Raw genomic sequence first — 20,038 nt, forward strand, 5'->3', positions numbered from 1 at the left:
TATAGAGGTGTAGGGTGATGGAGTCATGGTTATAGAGGTGTAGTGTGATGGAGTCATGGTTATAGTGGTGTAGTGTGATGGAGTCATGGTTATAGAGGTGTAGGGTGATGGAGTCATGGTTATAGTGGTGTAGTGTGATGGAGTCATGGTTATAGTGGTGTAGGGTGATGGAGTCATGGTTATAGAGGTGTAGGGTGATGGAGTCATGGTTATAGAGGTGTAGGGTGATGGAGTCATGGTTATAGAGGTGTAGTGTGATTGAGTAATGGTTATAGAGGTGTAGGGTGATTGAGTCATGGTTATAGAGGTGTAGGGTGATGAAGTCATGGTTATAGAGGTGTAGGGTGATGGAGTCATGGTTATAGAGGTGTAGAGTGATGAAGTCATGGTTATAGAGGTGTAGTGTGGCAGGTAGCCTAGCAGTTAAGAGCTTTGGTCCAGTAACCGAAAGGTCGCTGTTTCAAATCCCTGTGGTTCAAATCCCTGTGGTTGAAATCCCTGAGCCGATTAGGTGAAAATCTGTCTGTGTCCTTGAGCAAGGCACTTAACCCTAATTGCTCCTGTAAATTGTTCTGGATAAGAGCATCTGCTACAGAGGAATAGAATAGGTTGAGATGAGTAAGCCCTAATATTTTTATTGTCAGTGCAATCCAGCGACGTTGGGATGTCCCTCCGCTTAACCCCATACCCTTACCCTAATAACCATAACTCATACCTAATATTTTATCGTACCTTGACCATTTCAACTTCAATGGGGTAGAGACTTCCCAAGGATACCAGATAGGATGGAACAATCTTTCATGGGCTAGCTAATCTAAAATATATATATTTGTATTTATTTTCAAAGTAGCCCTGTGTTCAATGCTAAGACATCTTGCAGGGTGGTATAAGGAGGGTGCACTCACACACAAGGCGGAGCCACATGATGCTCGGAGCGACTGCTGGCGGAGCCACATAATGCCCGGAGTGACTGCGGGCAGAGCTATATAACGCTCAGAGTGACTGCGGTCGCTCTCTCTCTCTCTCTCACACACACAAGTGGAGAGAGTAGGTTAACTTCTGAATGATTGAATGAAGTGGTCGAATAATACGTGACCAAAATCTCAAGACCAACCAATCTGTAAATATGTAAACGGCCCGGACTACACCTTGAAGAATATTATTGAATGGAAAACATGGAATTTCCTATAAGAAACAGCAAGAAACGGTGTTTTTACGCGCTGTTGTGGTCACTTGTTAGCCAACTAACACTGGGAGGTAAGATATCTCTGAAAGTTGGGACTTCTCGCGGGCGAGATTGTTCGCTATTTATTCTGTAGCCTGTTGTATGTGTGTGTGTTTTTTTGTGTGTCTATGCTTTTGATACTGTACATTCATTCATTTTGGTTTTGGCAAACGTTATTATGCACACCAGTTTCTCCCCGTGTATCGGGGAAATCACTGCCTTCGCTGCTTAGCCTATACAATGTTAGTACAAGCTAATTTCCTGCATAATCTACACAATACAATATGACCCATAGTCGTATTTATTTAGAACAACAAAAAATAAGCAAAAATGTCCCTAGTCATCAAGCTAGGTAAAAAAAAAAAATATATATATTTGTATTTATTTAACTTGGCAAATTATTTTAATTTTTTTTTTTAACCAATAACCTAACAAATCTAACAACAAAAATCTGACTTTTGATTGTCTTTATTAAGACATCCTCTATATCAAATGTCAGCCAGACCCCCCCAGCCAGACCCCCCCAGCCAGCCAGCCAGACCCCCCCAGCCAGACCCCCCCCCCCAGCCAGCCAGACCCCCCCAGCCAGCCAGCCAGACCCCCCCAGCCAGACCCCCCCAGCCAGCCAGCCAGACCCCCCCAGCCAGACCCCCCCAGCCAGCCAGCCAGACCCCCCCAGCCAGACCCCCCCAGCCAGCTAGCCAGACCCCCCCCCCCCCCAGCCAGCCAGACCCCCCCCCCCCTCCCCAGCCTGCCCCGAGCCACCTGCAAGCACGATTCCCACCAGTCTAGTCAATACCTTAACTCTCTCCCCAAAATATTTTTACCCACTATTTATTTATTTATTACAGTTTAAATAATACTAATAATAATAAACATACAAACTACACATACATGAACACACAGAAACAGTACATCCTCCATATAATTAATCTCTTAGGCCTAATAGTAGAGCTCTTGTCCTGCCCCTCGGAGTCCACGGCTCTGCAGCGCCCCAACCCAACACACCCCACTCAGATTTAGGATCTTAGTGAAACATTCCTTTTTGGTTTCAGGTGTGTTATGCCAAGGCAAGAGTGACAACCCACTGGCTGGGGGGGAGGTCTGGTTGGGGCGGGTCTGGCTGTGGGGGGGTCTGACTCCTTTTGTCGTACAATATTCCATAGAAGGCTTCCAGACCTTATGAAAGTTGCACAGTAAACCCTTCATCTGGTAATAAATCAAATCCAGTGATACATAACTTGACATTTCTGCTATCCATTGTGACATTGTGGGAGGATTACCAACCTTCCAATGAATGGAAATGCATTTCTTCGATACTTGGTTACACAGTTTCTTCGTTTCGATAACAGTCTCCAGCATCGACATTTACAGTACAAGCAAACACAACAAACAAAAACAGGAAGAAAGGAGAATCTGTTGAATTCATGTTGAGATTAAAGAACACACAAATTCAGCCAGTCTTCACAAAAAAACTATAGTACATGTAAATATGTCCCTTTGTGTTTTACACCTCCAAGCAGAGGAATGACATTTCTGAGGGCATGATATTCTGTTTCACTGGCATATAGAACGTTCTATGTGTCACGTTCTGACCTTTATTTCCTTTGTTTTGTCGTTATTTAGTATGGTCAGGGCGTGAGTTGGGTGGGCAGTCTATGTTTGTTTTTCTATGATTTGGGGATTTGTATGTTTCGGCCTAGTATGGTTCTCAATCAGAGGCAGGTGTCATTAGTTGTCTCTGATTGAGAATCATACTTAGGTAGCCTGGGCTTCACTGTTTGTTTGTGGGTGATTGTCTATGTTGATTGCTTGTGTCAGCACAGTTCTCATTAGCTTCACGGCCGTTGTTTCGTTTATTGTTTTTGTATAGTGTTTCAGTGTTCAGTGTTTTCTTTATTAAATTTCATCATGAACACATACCACGCCGCATTTTGGTCCTCCGATCCTTCTCGCCTCTCCTCTTCAGATGAAGAGGAGGACAGCCGTGACACTATGGATGGTCTCAAACTGCAGTCATTTATGTCTGAGATTATATGAACATGACTGGGCATTCAAACATATCAGTATCCAGTGGCGATTTTAGCATGTAAATCTTGGTGGGGCCAGCAAAGCAACTACACAACACAACACTAAACAATATATTCATTTCACTATAACGGTGACAAACAGTGCCCACAAACTGTTAGGGACTACATAAACGCTGTCCTAACAGCAGAGTCCCATCAGCAGAGTCCCAACAGCAGAGTCCCAACACTGCTACACCTGGTTTTCAGCGGAGCCTTGTCTGGTAGCAAAACAGTTCATTCAGCCTCATTTCCTGCCTTTAAAAAACACATAGCTGATATTTTATCTTTATTTAACTAGGCAAGTCAGTTAAGAACATATTCTTATTTTCAATGACGGCCTAGGAACAGTGGGTTAACTGCCTTTTTCAGGGGCAGAACGACAGATTATTATAATTTTTTTTACCTTGTCAGCTTGGGGATATTCTCTTGCAACCTTTTGGTTACAAGTCCAATGCTCTAACCACTAGGCTACCTACTGCCCCAGCTGGCTAACTTGCTTAAACAAATGTGGTTTCTACTGACAATTGAGATGTAGAGAGACGACGGACGTAGTCAATAGCTATTTGTTCAGCACTTTTGAAATGTACAGCGACAGAATTCAGAACATGGGCCGTTATTAGTGTTCTCCCTGTACAACAAGTCAGAACTGTAGGATAAATAAAGGGGGCATAACAGTCAATGAAAGCTCTTACAATATTCGATGATTACATTTCTCTAAAACAGGCTATAGGCTACATGTGCACCACCAAGTTAGAACAGTAGGTGAAATTATGAGGTGAAAGTAGACCAAGTCGTTAGGGTGAGGCACATTGAACCCTGTTTGGGTCTTTGCGTGTCAAAAAAATATACACGTCATATGACACAACTCTATTATAGAACGTTGTGTGTGCTGAATTTGCACGTGCAAGCGAAGTGCCACCACTACTATCAGTAGCACTGTCAAAGGCTGTACAACAAAAAGTTGGCAAAACAAGCGCACACCAGGCCACGAACGATGTGTTTACAATACCGCGTTGGTGAAAATAGACCAAATTATTAGGTTGAGGCACATGGGCTCTAACAGCTTACTACACAACACACATTTAGTATTACCTTCTTAGCTACAGTATACATATATCCCTGGCATATTACATAATTTAGGCAGCTGCATACAATACATTTTTGGACTCACCTTGTGAAGGTGGCGCGGCGGTCCTTTGTGAGAAAATGTTGTCATCAAACTTTGTCATCAAAGTCTGGAATTCTCTGGATTTATGGTGGGAACTCTGGGGGACACACACACACACACACACACACACACATCCACTCCATTGAATAGCAGGCTAAAGTTAGTGATTGCTTTGCAACGCTTGCAGTTAGCCACTGATTCCTTCCAACCGACTCATTGTTGAATTTGCGATTTCCAACTTGTTGTGTAATATTTATGTCCAGTGGACGATGAACAGATACATTTTATCTGTAATTTCTCTTCATTATTTCTCTTCATATGACAAGGAATAAAAAGCATCTGCCAGTAGATTGTTGACTTGATTCATGATGATGACTGCTAGCTTGCTAGCTAAGGCTTTGAATGTAAGACGTTGACACGATCAGTCCAATCAACGCTACTGTACATATAATGCGATTTGACGTCATTTTATCTGTGGCCAATGACCTTGAGCCTTCATGGAAGGGCACTTGTAATATAACGCTATGGCAAGACCCAAAGGGCTGACATTTTGGATGTCTTCCCTTACTAAGGACTTAAACTTGTTGATGAAGTACTGTCCCCATGAGTGACAGAACACTGAGCCAATCACGGCGCAATGCTCCTATTTTCTGCTGGCTCGCCCCACCACCACAGACAGCACTAAGCTAGGCTGAAACACTGGCATTTTGGAGCTTCTTTACTCAAGAAAACAAAAAACAGACCAAGTGTGTATGCAGCTTTATTTACTGAATTATATTATCTTTTTTATTTTTTATTTTACATTGTTTGCAAAATGATATGTGACACGTATTAATACCAAAATAACATGCAAAACAGGCAACCTCCCCAAAAAATATTTATATATATATCTATATTTATATATTTTTTTGTTGCTAAAAATGTGAGGCTCAAAACAGGTGGGGCTCTGCCCGTCATTCGGACTGGTCGCCACTGTCTGTATCCGTTCATCATTATCAATAGCTTCTACCAAGTCTTCCTCACATTTGTGTTTTACATGTTTTGTGTCATCAGGAAAAGTCTCTATCAACCCTTGATACAGTTTAGATATCAACTTTGGAGGTTTGTCAGACTCCCTTAAAATAGTTTTAATCTTTGAAGCATCTGGCTTGTCCAGTGTTTGCTGCACAGAGAGAATAAAGTGTTGTATCTGCAAATATTCACCTCCTCTCCGTCATAGTGTTGTGTACTGACTGGGCACCACGACAGTGAAGTCTGTAGAGCTGTTGTTTTTTTTACTGTGTCAGTGTTAAAAGTAGGGAATTAGATAGGGAAACGGACAAATCAATAACATTACATTGTTATACTGACTTATAAAGAATACCTACTTTCGGCAAGCTCTCTCGCTAACGGCACATGAACTGGCAAAAGCTAGCTAATTAATTTACTTCTGTTCAAATGGGACAAAAAAGCTACATAACATTTCCATACAACGAGCTGTTAGATAGTAATACTAGCCACCTCGTATCATTTTCTGACAGATAACTAGAGGCTAGAGCTGAACTGACTGTGGTAGCTAATAGCTAGTCTAGCTTATTCATTCACCTCAGTCGAGAGGGGATGGAACATTAGCTAATGTTACATGTCAGTTACACTACTAGCTCAGCACTTGGGAATAAACGCTAGTTTAGAATTGGTTTCTGTTATGTTAAACAGCAGATACCTTGCCAGCTTCATCAGTCAACTAAAGAGTGGCCAGTTTCTGCTGTGCTTGCTTTTATAACTCAGAGAATGAGCATAACATATATACAACTGACAGCAGCTGCCTCTGTTCAACTCTCCCTGCTGGTCCAGCTATCCTTTCAGAAGCTTTGCCTTCACACAGCCTGTCCACCCCACTCTGTGGTGTCCTCGCGGCCTTAAATCCAGCCGTCTGAAACCTCCAAATAGCCAACCCGACCACTCGAAGGCGCCCGCATGGTCCTAAAGCACGCCATTGACATTTTTGGAATAACAATGCAATGATAGATCTGGGGGGATTGGGTCAAAATGCAATTTCAGAATGTGGGGGGTCCCCAGTGAAAGTTGTGCCCCTGGTTTTGATATTGATATGTTAGTCATTGATAGTCAGTCACTAAATTAGCCCATGTCACCTAACATTTGGTACATGACTCTAGTGGCCAGCTATCTAAACGTAGTAATCTTGGTCGAATTTACCAGCCGGGGGTACACATTAATTTTGTGAGTCAGTCACACTCAGATGTCATATTTAAAACTGAAAACATTTATCTTCACCCTGTGTCGAAATGTGTAGAATTGGGCAAGATGCACCCTATGGCGATGCACCCTATGGCGATGCACCCTATGGCGATGCACATGGTGGTATGCGTGTGGATATGTGTGTGGGTATGTGTGTGGGTATGCATGTGGGTATGCGTGTGGATATGTGTGTGGGTATGTGTGTGGGTATGCATGTGGGTATGCGTGTGGGTATGTGTGTGGGTATGCATGTGGATATGCGTGTGGATATGTGTGTGGGTATGCATGTGGATATGTGTATGGGTATGCATGTGGATATGTGTGTGGGTATGCGTGTGGATATGTGTGTGGGTATGCATGTGGATATGCGTGTGGTTAGGCGTGTGGGTGTGCGTGAGGGTGTGCTACCCTTAGGGACATACACCCTGGTCCAATTGGAATTGAGGACCTATGATTACACACTCCCTGGTCCAATTGGAATTGAGGACCTATGATTACACACTCCCTGGTCCAATTGGAATTGAGGACCTATGATTACACACTCCCTGGTCCAATTGGAATTGAGGACCCGAAAAGTAATTAGTGACATCATTCATTTCACATGATTACCCATACCCTAATATTCTACTATGTAAAATGTATTAAAGCTAACATTTACTATGTTGTGTGTAATCGATTTAGTAAATTGAATGGAAATGTCTTTATTTACATTTTAATGACATATGGGTTCTGGGGTATAATTGTGATGAATGAATACATTATCATGAGTCAAAAATCATTAGCATCATTTAAGTACATAAATGGGATTTTGTAGAAAAACAAAAATGACAGGGGTTTATTTTTTTTTTTAGATCTATCTGCCTTTTGCACAGTCTGGCTCATCGTGTTCAGAACGGCTCGTTCCAGCTAGATCATATCCCCTTGTCAAGGGTTAGTGAACAAAACAAACAAAAATGGAAAAACAACCCCCGGAAATGAACATAATGATCGTCTTTAAATGGACACCTGTCTTCAAGGAGTCAAGTGTTTGTTTGTAGGTCAGACAGTCATGGACCAGTTTCCCAGACATAGAGTGATGCTAATGCTAATATAGGTACCATTGACTTGCATTGGATTTGTACCACAAGTGCTAAAAGGTTAGCGTTTGAAACAGTGGACAGGTAAAGCCAAATCAAAGCATGGAATGCCTTGCCTCCCATCATACCTTGTTTATTGGATAAGGAAACCAAAATGTAATTTTGTAGTTTGGGTGAACTATCTCTATACTCCTGGACAAACAAGCCAATTATTATGATAGTCATTAGATTAGGTCAAAATGGGCCTCCCGAGTGCCACAGTGGTCTAAGGTACTGCATCGCAGTGCTAGCTGTGCCACTAGAGATTCTGGGTTTGAGTCCAGGTTCTGTAACAGCCGGCCGCGACCGGGAGACCCCTGGGGCTGCGCACAATTGGCTCAGCGTCGTCCAAATTTCTGGAGGGTTTGGCCCGGCAGGGATGTCCTTGTCCCATCATGCACTAGCGACTCCTGTGGCGGACCGGGCTCAGTGCACGCTGACACCATCGCCAGGTGTAACAGTGTTTCCTCCGACACATTGGTGCGGCTGGCTTCCGGGTTAAGCCGGAATTGTGTCAAGAAGCAGTGCGGCTTGTTTGGGTTGTGTTTCGGAGGACGCACGGCCCTCGACCTTTGCCTCTCGCGAGTCCGTACGGGAGTTGCAGCAAAGAGACAAGACTGTAAACTACCAATTGGATACCACGAAATTGGGGAGATAAAAAGGGGTAAAAATAAATAAAAGATCAGGTACTGAACATGAATAGGAACTATGGAACAAACACAGGCTCTTTAGGTCTAATATTACCTCTAAAAACCCTTGTATTCGAGGGTGCTGGGCTGCTGGCTTCTGTTTCTGATGAGATACACTTTGACATCCCGCTTAGCTTTTAGATAAAAACATGGTTTTCAGGTTCAAGAATTTGTGAAGAAGAAATAACTAGTCGTGTCAACTCTTGGGTAATCTCGACCCCAGGCTATTGTCTGGTCCAACAGATGATCTCTTTGGGCATTTGTAGGCTACATGCGGGCATTTCTGTTCTTCAGAACCAACCACAGATCTCTTTCATTGAAAAAGTGGTCCTTCTCTACTCTCAGTAAAGACGTAGCCTGAAACGCAGAGCCACGCCATTCGGGTCAGTCGTGATCCCATGACGTGACTCTATAGGTTTAAGAGGAGCTGTGAATGATGGAAGTTCAAGAGTACTCCAGAGCCACACAGATACACGCAACACATGGCTTTTCAAATACAGTACATGGTGCCGGAGTACACACAGTCCTTTGAGAGTAAAGGGAAAGGGGGAACACCCAGTCAGTTGTACAACTGAATGCCTTCAACTGAATGCCTTCAACTGAAATGTGTCTTCCGCATTTAACCCAACCCCTCTGAATCAGAGAGGTGCGGGGGGCCTGCCTTAAATCGACATCCACGTCTTCGGCGCCACAGGGAACAGTGGGTTAATAGCCTTGTTCGGGGGGACAGAACGACAGATTTTTACCTTGTCAGCTCGAGGGATTCGATCCAGCAACCTTTTCGGGTTACTGGCCCAACGCTCTAACCATAAAAAAAAGTTTTGCTCTTGGTTTTAACCCATTAGTGGGCAGTATAGTTGTGTAAACAAAGTTATTAGATTCTTGTAATGTTTCTAAACACTCCCACTTTCTTGTTACCAAGCTACAGTAAGGAAATGTGACTTTGCTTTGGAAAAAAAATGTTTTTTGCTAAATCCCATACCCATATAAAGTAATGGATGACAACAGTCTGTGCAATGTTAAAACGCTGACTGAGTGCACATCCTCAACCCTATAAATAGAAGGCAAACAAGTCATCTAAACTCTCTTGAGTTCGGTTTCCAGCAACGCTGCCCTTGTTTCGTAGGTTACCAATCAAATGACTGCGAATAACAGGAATAAGGTTTATAAATGTGTTGTCTGAGGCAGAATCCGACTTGTGGTGGGAGGGATAATGTCATAGGTCTAGCTGGTCTGGAGGAAGCCATGTGTTTGTCCTTTTACTGTTGTTGTTGTTGTTGTTATTATATCAGGGGTGTCAAACGCATTTAGCCCCAGCCAGGTCGAAAGACAACATTCAGTCTTCACTAGGTCCAGAGACAACATTCAGTCTTCACTAGGTCCAGAGACAACATTCAGTCTTCACTAGGTCCAGAGACAACATTCAGTCTTCACTAGATCCAGAGACAACATTCAGTCTTCACTAGATCCAGAGACAACATTCAGTCTTCACTAGATCCAGAGACAACATTCAGTCTTCACTAGATCCAGAGACAACATTCAGTCTTCGCTAGATCCAGAGACAACATTCAGTCTTCACTAGATCCAGAGACAACATTCAGTCATCACTAGGTCCAGAGACAACATTCAGTCTTCACTAGGTCCAGAGACAACATTCAGTCTTCACTAAGTACAGAGACAACATTCAGTCTTCACTAGATCCAGAGACAACATTCAGTCTTCGCTAGATCCAGAGACAACATTCAGTCTTCACTAGATCCAGAGACAACATTCAGTCATCACTAGGTCCAGAGACAACATTCAGTCTTCACTAGATCCAGAGACAACATTCAGTCTTCACTAGGTACAGAGACAACATTCAGTCTTCACTAGGTCCAGAGACAACATTCAGTCTTCACTAGATCCAGAGACAACATTCAGTCTTCGCTAGATCCAAAGACAACATTCAGTCTTCACTAGGTCCGGAGGCCACATTTGTCTTGAATAGGTCCGGAAGGACACACTGCAAATTGAGTATACTGTATCGCCATGCTGTTAACATTTAGCTACAAAATACTGTATGTTTGATCCCGTGCATTAGTAGAGAAGAATAGAAAAGCCACAAATCCAGCCTGCAATAATAACTATATACTCTACCCACCCCTTGAGAAATGACTCAGAAATTATTGACCCGGTTTTATTAATGATTTAATGGTTTAACTTTTGACCATTTATCTAACTAACAATCCCGTGAAGAGGTTGTCCAAGGTCACAGCCTAATTATACATGGCCTGCTAGTCTAATAGGCTAATTGCTGTGTTTAATAGGACATTGTGCTACAACAGTAGTTTTGTAACGAACAAATCAATCATTTGGACGGCGGCGAGTTTGACTAAGTACACAAGCTGTGAGTTGACACATTTAGGATCACTGAAAGTGCACGGACAACAAGTTTCCTCATCGAGCTTGGATAATCTATTGGGTCAAACAAGTTCCATTGAATAACACATTTATAAATGGCAATAAAAATACATCATGAGGAATAAGGTTTTTGCCGTGTCTGTCCTACTGTACATCAAGAAGATATAAGAAAGCTCTGGATACATTCAATTATTTTTGGACACACTTTTAACACCTTATTTTTTTGGGGGGCACAAAGCTACCTCCATGCTACCATTCATTTATATGTGTTACCATCAGACGAGTCCCGTGACACTTGTGGGGGGTTGTAGAGCAAAACGGAGAACACCATCGTGTTCGTGAGAGTCTCCCCTTTCTAAACCATTCGGATGCCACAGATGTTTTCGCGAGAAGACCGGTTTTCAGGATGTCTCCTGGTCTGACGAACAGCGTTGTAGCTCTACCACTTTCTACTGCAGATGTGGAAGGGCGACACAGGCAAATGATTGAGAGGCATTCAATACAATAAAAAAATGATATATCTAATTTAAACTGACAGATTTTTATGGGGATTAAAAAATATATATATTTCTTAGATTGAAGCACCGGTGCAACAATAGACTCTAGGGGGTTTAAAGGGCTACATAAAACCCTTGTGTTATTACTATTATAAAGTGTAAAGGTGTCTGGGTGTAAAGGTGACTGAGTGTGAAGGTGACTGGGTGTAAAGGAGACTGGGTGTAAAGGTGCCTGAGTGTAAAGGTGCCTGAGTGTAAAGTTGACTGGGTGTAAAGGTGACTGAGTGTAAAGGTGCCTGAGTGTAAAGGTGCCTGAGTGTAAAGTTGACTGGGTGTAAAGGTGACAGGGTGTAAAGGTGACTTTGGTGTAAAGGTGACAGGGTGTAAAGGTGACTGAGTGTAAAGGTGACTGGGTGTAAAGGTGACTGGGTGTAAAGGTGACTGGGTGTAAAGGTGACTTTGGTGTAAAGGTGACTGGGTGTAAAGGTGACTGAGTGTAAAGGTGACTGAGTGTAAAGGTGACTGGGTGTAAAGGTGACTGAGTGTAAAGGTGACTGAGTGTAAAGGTGACTGGGTGTAAAGGTGACTGAGTGTAAAGGTGACTGGGTGTAAAGGTGACTGAGTGTAAAGGTGACTGGGTGTAAAGGTGACTGGGTGTAAAGGTGACTGAGTGTAACTGGGTTGACTGGGTGACTGGGTTGAATAAAGATAAAACTTATTTTATGCTATCTGGCAATAGTGCATAGGCCTAAACCTTATGTCCTAACTGTACGTGCACCAAATGTCCTACATGCCAATCGCCAAAAACTTATAGGAATGGGCAGATAAATTTAATGTCAATCCACAGAGGCAAAAAGGTCAATGTCAGGGTTTTATTCAATAAGAGGAAAGCTGCGAAATGGAGAGTTGAAAATAAAGGGAAGGGAGGGCCAGAACAGTAGGGGGAACTGGGGGAGGAGGGGTGAAGAGAGGGCTGGGTAAAGAAAGGACTGAGAGTGTGAGAAAAGTCACGTCATGACAAGATGTGTCATCTTGACGAACGACTTGGTGTGAACGGTGCTCTTGGGGAATATTAGCTACTGCAGAGCTACTCCAAATCATGCCGCCTCATACCAACTCCTGCTTCATGCCAATGCCAGAGGATTTGGCAAGACAGCCTTAACAGATCTGAAACTCTGGTTCTGTCATAATACTGTAACTATCTGGTTCTGTCACAATACTGTAACTATCTGGTTCTGTCACAATACTGTAACTATCAGGTTCCGGTTCTGTCACAATACTGTAACTATCTGGTCTGTCACAATACTGTAACTATCAGGTTCTGTCACAATACTGTAACTATCAGGTTCTGTCACAATACTGTAACTATCAGGTTCTGTCACAATACTGTAACTATCTGGTTCTGTCACAATACTGTAACTATCTGGTTCTGTCACAATACTGTAACTATCAGGTTCTGTCACAATACTGTAACTATCAGGTTCTGTCGCAATACTGTAACTATCTGGTTCTGTCACAATACTGTAACTATCTGGTTCTGTCACAATACTGTAACTATCTGGTTCTGTCACAATACTGTAACTATCTGGTTCCGGTTCTGTCACAACACTGTAACTATCTGGTTCTGTCACAATACTGTAACTATCAGGTTCTGTCACAATACTGTAACTATCTGGTTCTGTCACAACACTGTAACTATCAGGTTCTGTCACAATACTGTAACTATCTGGTCTGTCACAATACTGTAACTATCAGGTTCTGTCACAATACTGTAACTATCAGGTTCTGTCACAATACTGTAACTATCTGGTTCTGTCACAATACTGTAACTATCTGGTTCTGTCACAATACTGTAACTATCTGGTTCTGTCACAATACTGTAACTATCTGGTTCCGGTTCTGTCACAACACTGTAACTATCTGGTTCTGTCACAATACTGTAACTATCAGGTTCTGTCACAATACTGTAACTATCTGGTTCTGTCACAATACTGTAACTATCTGGTTCTGTCACAATACTGTAACTATCTGGTTCTGTCACAACACTGTAACTATCTGGTTCCGGTTCTGTCACAACACTGTAACTATCTGGTTCTGTCACAATACTGTAACTATCAGGTTATGTCACAATACTGTAACTATCTGGTTCTGTCACAACACTGTAACTATCAGGTTCTGTCACAATACTGTAACTATCTGGTCTGTCACAATACTGTAACTATCAGGTTCTGTCACAATACTGTAACTATCAGGTTCTGTCACAATACTGTAACTATCTGGTTCTGTCACAATACTGTAACTATCTGGTTCTGTCACAATACAGTAACTATCTGGTTCTGTCACAATACTGTAACTATCTGGTTCCGGTTCTGTCACAACACTGTAACTATCTGGTTCTGTCACAATACTGTAACTATCAGGTTCTGTCACAATACTGTAACTATCTGGTTCTGTCACAATACTGTAACTATCTGGTTCTGTCACAATACTGTGTGAGTATTGTTGTTGTTCATGTTAGCAGTTACAACACAGATGCATTTCTTTTGTTGTATTTTATTAGGATCCCCACTAGCTGTAGCTGAAACAGCAGCAACTCTTCCTGAGGTCCACACAAGACATGAAAAATGACACAGTACAGAATTTTATTTTATTTTTTACCTTTATTTAACTAGGCAAGTCAGTTAAGAACAAATTCTTATTTACAATGATGGCCTAGGAACAGTGGGTTAACTGCCTTGTTCAGCGGGCAAAACAACAGATTTTTACCTTGTCAGCTCAGGGATTCAATCTTGCAACCTTTCGGTTACTAGTCCAATGCTCTAACCACTAGTCTACCTGCTGGTTACTAGTCCAACACTCTAACCACTAGGCTACCTGCTGGTTACTAGTCCAACGCTCTAACCACTAGGCTAGCTGCTGGTTTCTAGTCCAACGCTCTAACCACTAGGCTACCCTGCCTACAGAACAGCAATAGACAAGAACAGCTCAAGGACAGGACTACACACATGTACTTGTATATCAGATCCTGACTGTTTAATGACTGTGTAATGATAGAAACGATATCATGAGGCATACTACAAAGAACCTGGCTACTGTAATGATAGTAATGATATCCCGAGGCATACTAAAAATGAGTTTTTCTAAATGTCACATATTTCCTGCTGTTTGTGAAGAACACAGTCTCCTGCTTGTCTCGTTCTTCTTTTTCTTCTTCCTTCCTATTCCAGCTCTACATCAAACATAGATGTACTGTATTATTGTCCCATTCGATCTGAGAATGAGGATGCTGTACTGTAGTCCCATTCGATCTGAGAATGAGGATGCTGTACTGTAGTCCCATTTGATCTGAGAATGATGATGCTTTATTGTAGTCCCATTCGATCTGAGAATGAGGATGCTGTACTGTAGTCCCATTCGATCTGAGAATGAGGATGCTGTACTGTAGTCCCATTCGATCTGAGAATGAGGATGCTGTACTGTAGTCCCATTTGATCTGAGAATGATGATGCTTTATTGTAGTCCCATTCGATCTGAGAATGAGGATGCTGTACTGTAGTCCCATTCGATCTGAGAATGATGATGCTGTATTGTAGTCCCATTTGGTCTGAGAATGAGGATGCTGTACTGTAGTCCCATTCGATCTGAGAATGAGGATGCTGTACTGTAGTCCCATTCGATCTGAGAATGATGATGCTGTATTGTAGTCCCATTTGGTCTGAGAATGAGGATGCTGTACTGTAGTCCCATTCGATCTGAGAATGAGGATGCTGTACTGTAGTCCCATTCGATCTGAGAATGATGATGCTGTATTGTAGTCCCATTCGATCTGAGAATGATGATGCTGTATTGTAGTCCCATTTGGTCTGAGAATGAGGATGCTGTACTGTAGTCCCATTCGATCTGAGAATGATGATGCTGTATTGTAGTCCCATTCGATCTGAGAATGAGGATGCTGTACTGTAGTCCCATTCGATCTGAGAATGAGGATGCTGTACTGTAGTCCCATTCGATCTGAGAATGATGATGCTGTATTGTAGTCCCATTCGATCTGAGAATGATGATGCTGTATTGTAGTCCCATTCGATCTGAGAATGATGATGCTGTACTGTAGTCCCATTCGATCTGAGAATGATGATGCTTTATTGTAGTCCCATTCGATCTGAGAATGAGGATGCTGTACTGTAGTCCCATTCGATCTGAGAATGAGGATGCTGTACTGTAGTCCCATTCGATCTGAGAATAATGATGCTGTATTGTAGTCCCATTCGATCTGAGAATGAGGATGCTGTACTGTAGTCCCATTCGATCTGAGAATGAGGATGCTGTACTGTAGTCCCATTCGATCTGAGAATGATGATGCTGTATTGTAGTCCCATTCGATCTGAGAATGATGATGCTGTATTATAGTCCCATTTGATCTGAGAATGAGGATGCTGTACTGTAGTCCCATTCGATCTGAGAATGAGGATGCTGTACTGTAGTCCCATTCGATCTGAGAATGATGATGCTGTATTGTAGTCCCATTTGATCTGAGAATGAGGATGCAATCAAAGCTCAAGACACTGCCTTTTCAAATATTCAGTGCGATGTTCACTCAGTCACATGTGACATATTTCCCTCTCTCTCTCTCTTTCTCTCTCTCTCTGTCTCTCTCTCTCTCTCTGTCTCTCTCTGTGTCTCTCTCTCTGTGTCTCTCTCTGTCTCTGTCTCTCTCTCTCTCTCTCTCTCTCTCTCTCTCTCTCTCTCTCTCTCTCTCTCTCTCCAGCCTCGTTCTATGGTGATGGCTATGTGCAGCTCAAGGCAGTGGAGTCGTCGAACCGTAACTCCCTGCGTGTTCGTTTCCGTACCTCCAGCCCCCGCGGTCTGCTCTTCCTCGCTGCCGGCCATACAGACTACCTTCTACTGGAGCTGAACTCTGGTCGCCTGCAGGTCGGTACATTTATAGCCTAGACACCACATACACACACAAACACACGGACACACACACACTCACAACTGGAATAATGGTGTTTGACCATCTACAATGGTATTTCACAGTAAACAAATTAACATCAGACTTTTCAGCACACTTATAGGGAGCGGTACTCACTTACACAAATGCAAATAAAGAAATGCATAATTAGAAGCTGTTTTATTTTATCGCTGCAACTCCCCAACGTGCTCAGGAGAGGCCAAGGTTGAGTCATGTGTCCTCCGAAACATGACCCGCCAGCCACACCAATGAGTCGGAGGAAACACCATTCAACTGACGACCAAAGTCAGCTTGCAGGCACCTGACCCACCACAAGGAGTCTCTAGAGCACAATGAGCCAAGTAAAGTCCACGGACAAACCCTCCCATAACCCGGACGACACTGGTGTAATTGTGCACCAGTATGGGACTCCAGGTCACGGCCAGTTGTGACACAGCCTGGGAACGAACCACAGGCTGTAGTGACACCGCAACACTGCGATGCAGTGCCTTAGACCGCTGTGCCACTCGGGAGGCCTTGTGAGATTTGTATTGTGTTAGACTTCAGTGCAGCTTTTGACATTATCGATCATAATCTGCTGTTAGAAAAAAACGTGTGTTACGGCTTTACACCCGCTGCTATATTGTGGATGAAGAGTTACCTGTCTAACAGAACACAGAGGGTGTTCTTTAATGGAAGCCTCTCCAACATAATCCAGGTAGAATCAGGAATTCCCCAGGGCAGCTGTCTAGGCCCCTTACTTTAAAAAAAACTTTACTAATGACCTGCCACTGGCACTGAATAAAGCCTGTGTGTCTATACATGCTGATGACTCAACACGATACACGTCAGCTACCACAGTGAGGGAAACCACTGCAACACTTAACAAATAGCTGCAGTTCGTTTTAGAATGAGTGGCAAGAAATAAGTTAGTTACAGTATTTAAAAGCAATGTATTTGGGACAAATAATTAAATAAACTCTAAGCCTCAACTAAATCAAGTAATAAATAATGTGGAAATCGAGCAAGTTAAGGAGGCTAAATTGCTTGCTGTAACTCTGGATTGTAAACTGCCATGGTCAAAACATAGTGATGCAACGGCAGCCAAGATGGGGAGAAGTCTGTCCGTAATAGAGTGCTGCTCTGCTTTCTTGACATCGTCATCAACAAAACAGGTCCTACAGGCCCTAGTTCTGTCACATCTGAACTACTGCAAATTACAGTTGGCCCAGAACAGAGCAGCATGTCTGGCCCAGTACACAGAGAGCTAACATCAATAACATGCATGTCAATCTCTCCTGGCTGAAAGTAGAGGAGAGATTGACTGCATCACAACTTGTCTTTGTGAGAGGTATTGACATGCTGAAAGCACTGAGCTGTCTGTTTAAACTACTAGCACACAGCTCAGACACCCATGCAGACCCCACAAGACATGCCACCAGAGGTCTGTTTAAACTACTAGCACACAGCTCAGACATCCATGCATACCCTATAAGAGGTCTGTTTAAACTACTAGCACACAGCTCAAACATCCATGCATACCCCATAAGACATGCCACCAGAGGTCTCTTCACAGTCCCCAAGTCCAGAACAGACTATGGGAGGTGCACAGTACTACATAGAGCCATGACTACATGGAACTCTATTCCACAGTACTACATAGAGCCATGACTACATGGAACTCTATTCCACAGTACTACATAGAGCCATGACTACATGGAACTCTATTCCACAGTACTACATAGAGCCATGACTACATGGAACTCTATTCCACAGTACTACATAGAGACATGACTACATGGAACTCTATTCCACAGTACTACATAGAGACATGACGACACCAGGTGACTGATGCAAGCAGTAGAATCAGACACAAATTCTAGCGCACACGTACATAATATTGTTATATTGCTGCACTATTGATTTTGTATTGTAGATTTGTAGTGGTGTAATAATGTGTTGTATTGTAGATTTGTAGTGGTGTAATAATGTGTTGTATTGTAGATTTGTAGTGGTGTAATAATGTGTTGTATTGTAGATATGTAGTGGTAGAGTAGTGGTGTAATAATGTATTGTATTGTAGATTTGTAGTGGTGTAATAATGTGTTGTATTGTAGATTTGTAGTGGTGTAATAATGTATTGTATTGTAGATATGTAGTGGTGTAATAATGTGTTGTATTGTAGATTTGTAGTGGTAGAGTAGTGGTGTAATAATGTGTTGTATTGTAGATATGTAGTGGTAGAGTAGTGGTGTAATAATGTGTTGTATTGTAGATATGTAGTGGTAGAGTAGAGGTGTAATAATGTGTTGTATTGTAGATATGTAGTGGTAGAGTAGAGGTGTAATAATGTGTTGTATTGTAGATATGTAGTGGTAGAGTAGAGGTGTAATAATGTGTTGTATTGTAGATATGTAGTGGTAGAGTAGAGGTGTGATAATGTGTTGTATTGTAGATATATAGTGGTAGAGTAGAGGTGTAATAATGTGATGTATTGTAGATATGTAGTGGTAGAGTAGTGGTGTAATAATGTGTTGTATTGTAGATATGTAGTGGTGTAATAATGTGTTGTATTGTAGATATGTAGTGGTAGAGTAGTGGTGTAATAATGTGTTGTATTGTAGATATGTAGTGGTAGAGTAGTGGTGTAATAATGTGTTGTATTGTAGATATGTAGTGGTGTAATAATGTGTTGTATTGTAGATATGTAGTGGTGTAATAATGTGTTGTATTGTAGATATGTAGTGGTGTAATAATGTGTTGTATTGTAGATATGTAGTGGTAGAGTAGTGGTGTAATAATGTGTTGTATTGTAGATATGTAGTGGTGTAATAATGTGTTGTATTGTAGATATGTAGTGGTGTAATAATGTGTTGTATTGTAGATATGTAGTGGTGTAATAATGTGTTGTATTGTAGATATGTAGTGGTAGAGTAGTGGTGTAATAATGTGTTGTATTGTAGATATGTAGTGGTGTAATAATGTTTTGTATTGTAGATATGTAGTGGTAGAGTAGTGGTGTAATAATGTGTTGTATTGTAGATTTGTAGTGGTGTAATAATGTGTTGTATTGTAGATATGTAGTGGTGTAATAATGTTTTGTATTGTAGATATGTAGTGGTGTAATAATGTGTTGTATTGTAGATATGTAGTGGTAGAGTAGTGGTGTAATAATGTGTTGTATTGTAGATATGTAGTGGTGTGATAATGTGTTGTATTGTAGATTTGTAGTGGTAGAGTAGTGGTGTAATAATGTGTTGTATTGTAGATTTGTAGTAGTAGAGTAGTGGTGTAATAATGTGTTGTATTGTAGATTTGTAGTGGTAGAGTAGTGGTGTAATAATGTGTTGTATTGTAGATTTGTAGTGGTGTAATAATGTGTTGTATTGTAGATTTGTAGTGGTAGAGTAGTGGTGTAATAATGTGTTGTATTGTAGATATGTAGTGGTGTAATAATGTGTTGTATTGTAGATATGTAGTGGTAGAGTAGTGGTGTAATAATGTGTTGTATTGTAGATTTGTAGTGGTAGAGTAGTGGTGTAATAATGTGTTGTATTGTAGATATGTAGTGGTGTAATAATGTGTTGTATTGTAGATATGTAGTGGTGTAATAATGTGTTGTATTGTAGATATGTAGTGGTAGAGTAGTGGTGTAATAATGTTTTGTATTGTAGATATGTAGTGGT

At 41.8% G+C, this 20,038-nt stretch overlaps 1 protein-coding gene across 1 annotated transcript in view; it reads left to right on the forward strand.

The window, feature by feature from the left end:
* Nucleotides 1-1,149: 1,149 nt before the first annotated feature.
* Nucleotides 1,150-20,038, forward strand: part of LOC139389776 (chondroitin sulfate proteoglycan 4ba) — an 86,546-nt gene continuing 67,657 nt past the window's right edge. The window contains exons 1-2 of the mRNA XM_071136721.1: nucleotides 1,150-1,257; nucleotides 16,167-16,330. Coding sequence (XP_070992822.1) covers nucleotides 1,167-1,257; nucleotides 16,167-16,330 — 255 coding nt within the window. The 5' untranslated portion in view covers nucleotides 1,150-1,166. The remainder of the gene's footprint in view (nucleotides 1,258-16,166; nucleotides 16,331-20,038) is intronic.

This window comes from Oncorhynchus clarkii, chromosome 30 (genome assembly GCF_045791955.1).
Source record: "Oncorhynchus clarkii lewisi isolate Uvic-CL-2024 chromosome 30, UVic_Ocla_1.0, whole genome shotgun sequence".
NCBI lineage: Eukaryota > Metazoa > Chordata > Actinopteri > Salmoniformes > Salmonidae > Oncorhynchus > Oncorhynchus clarkii.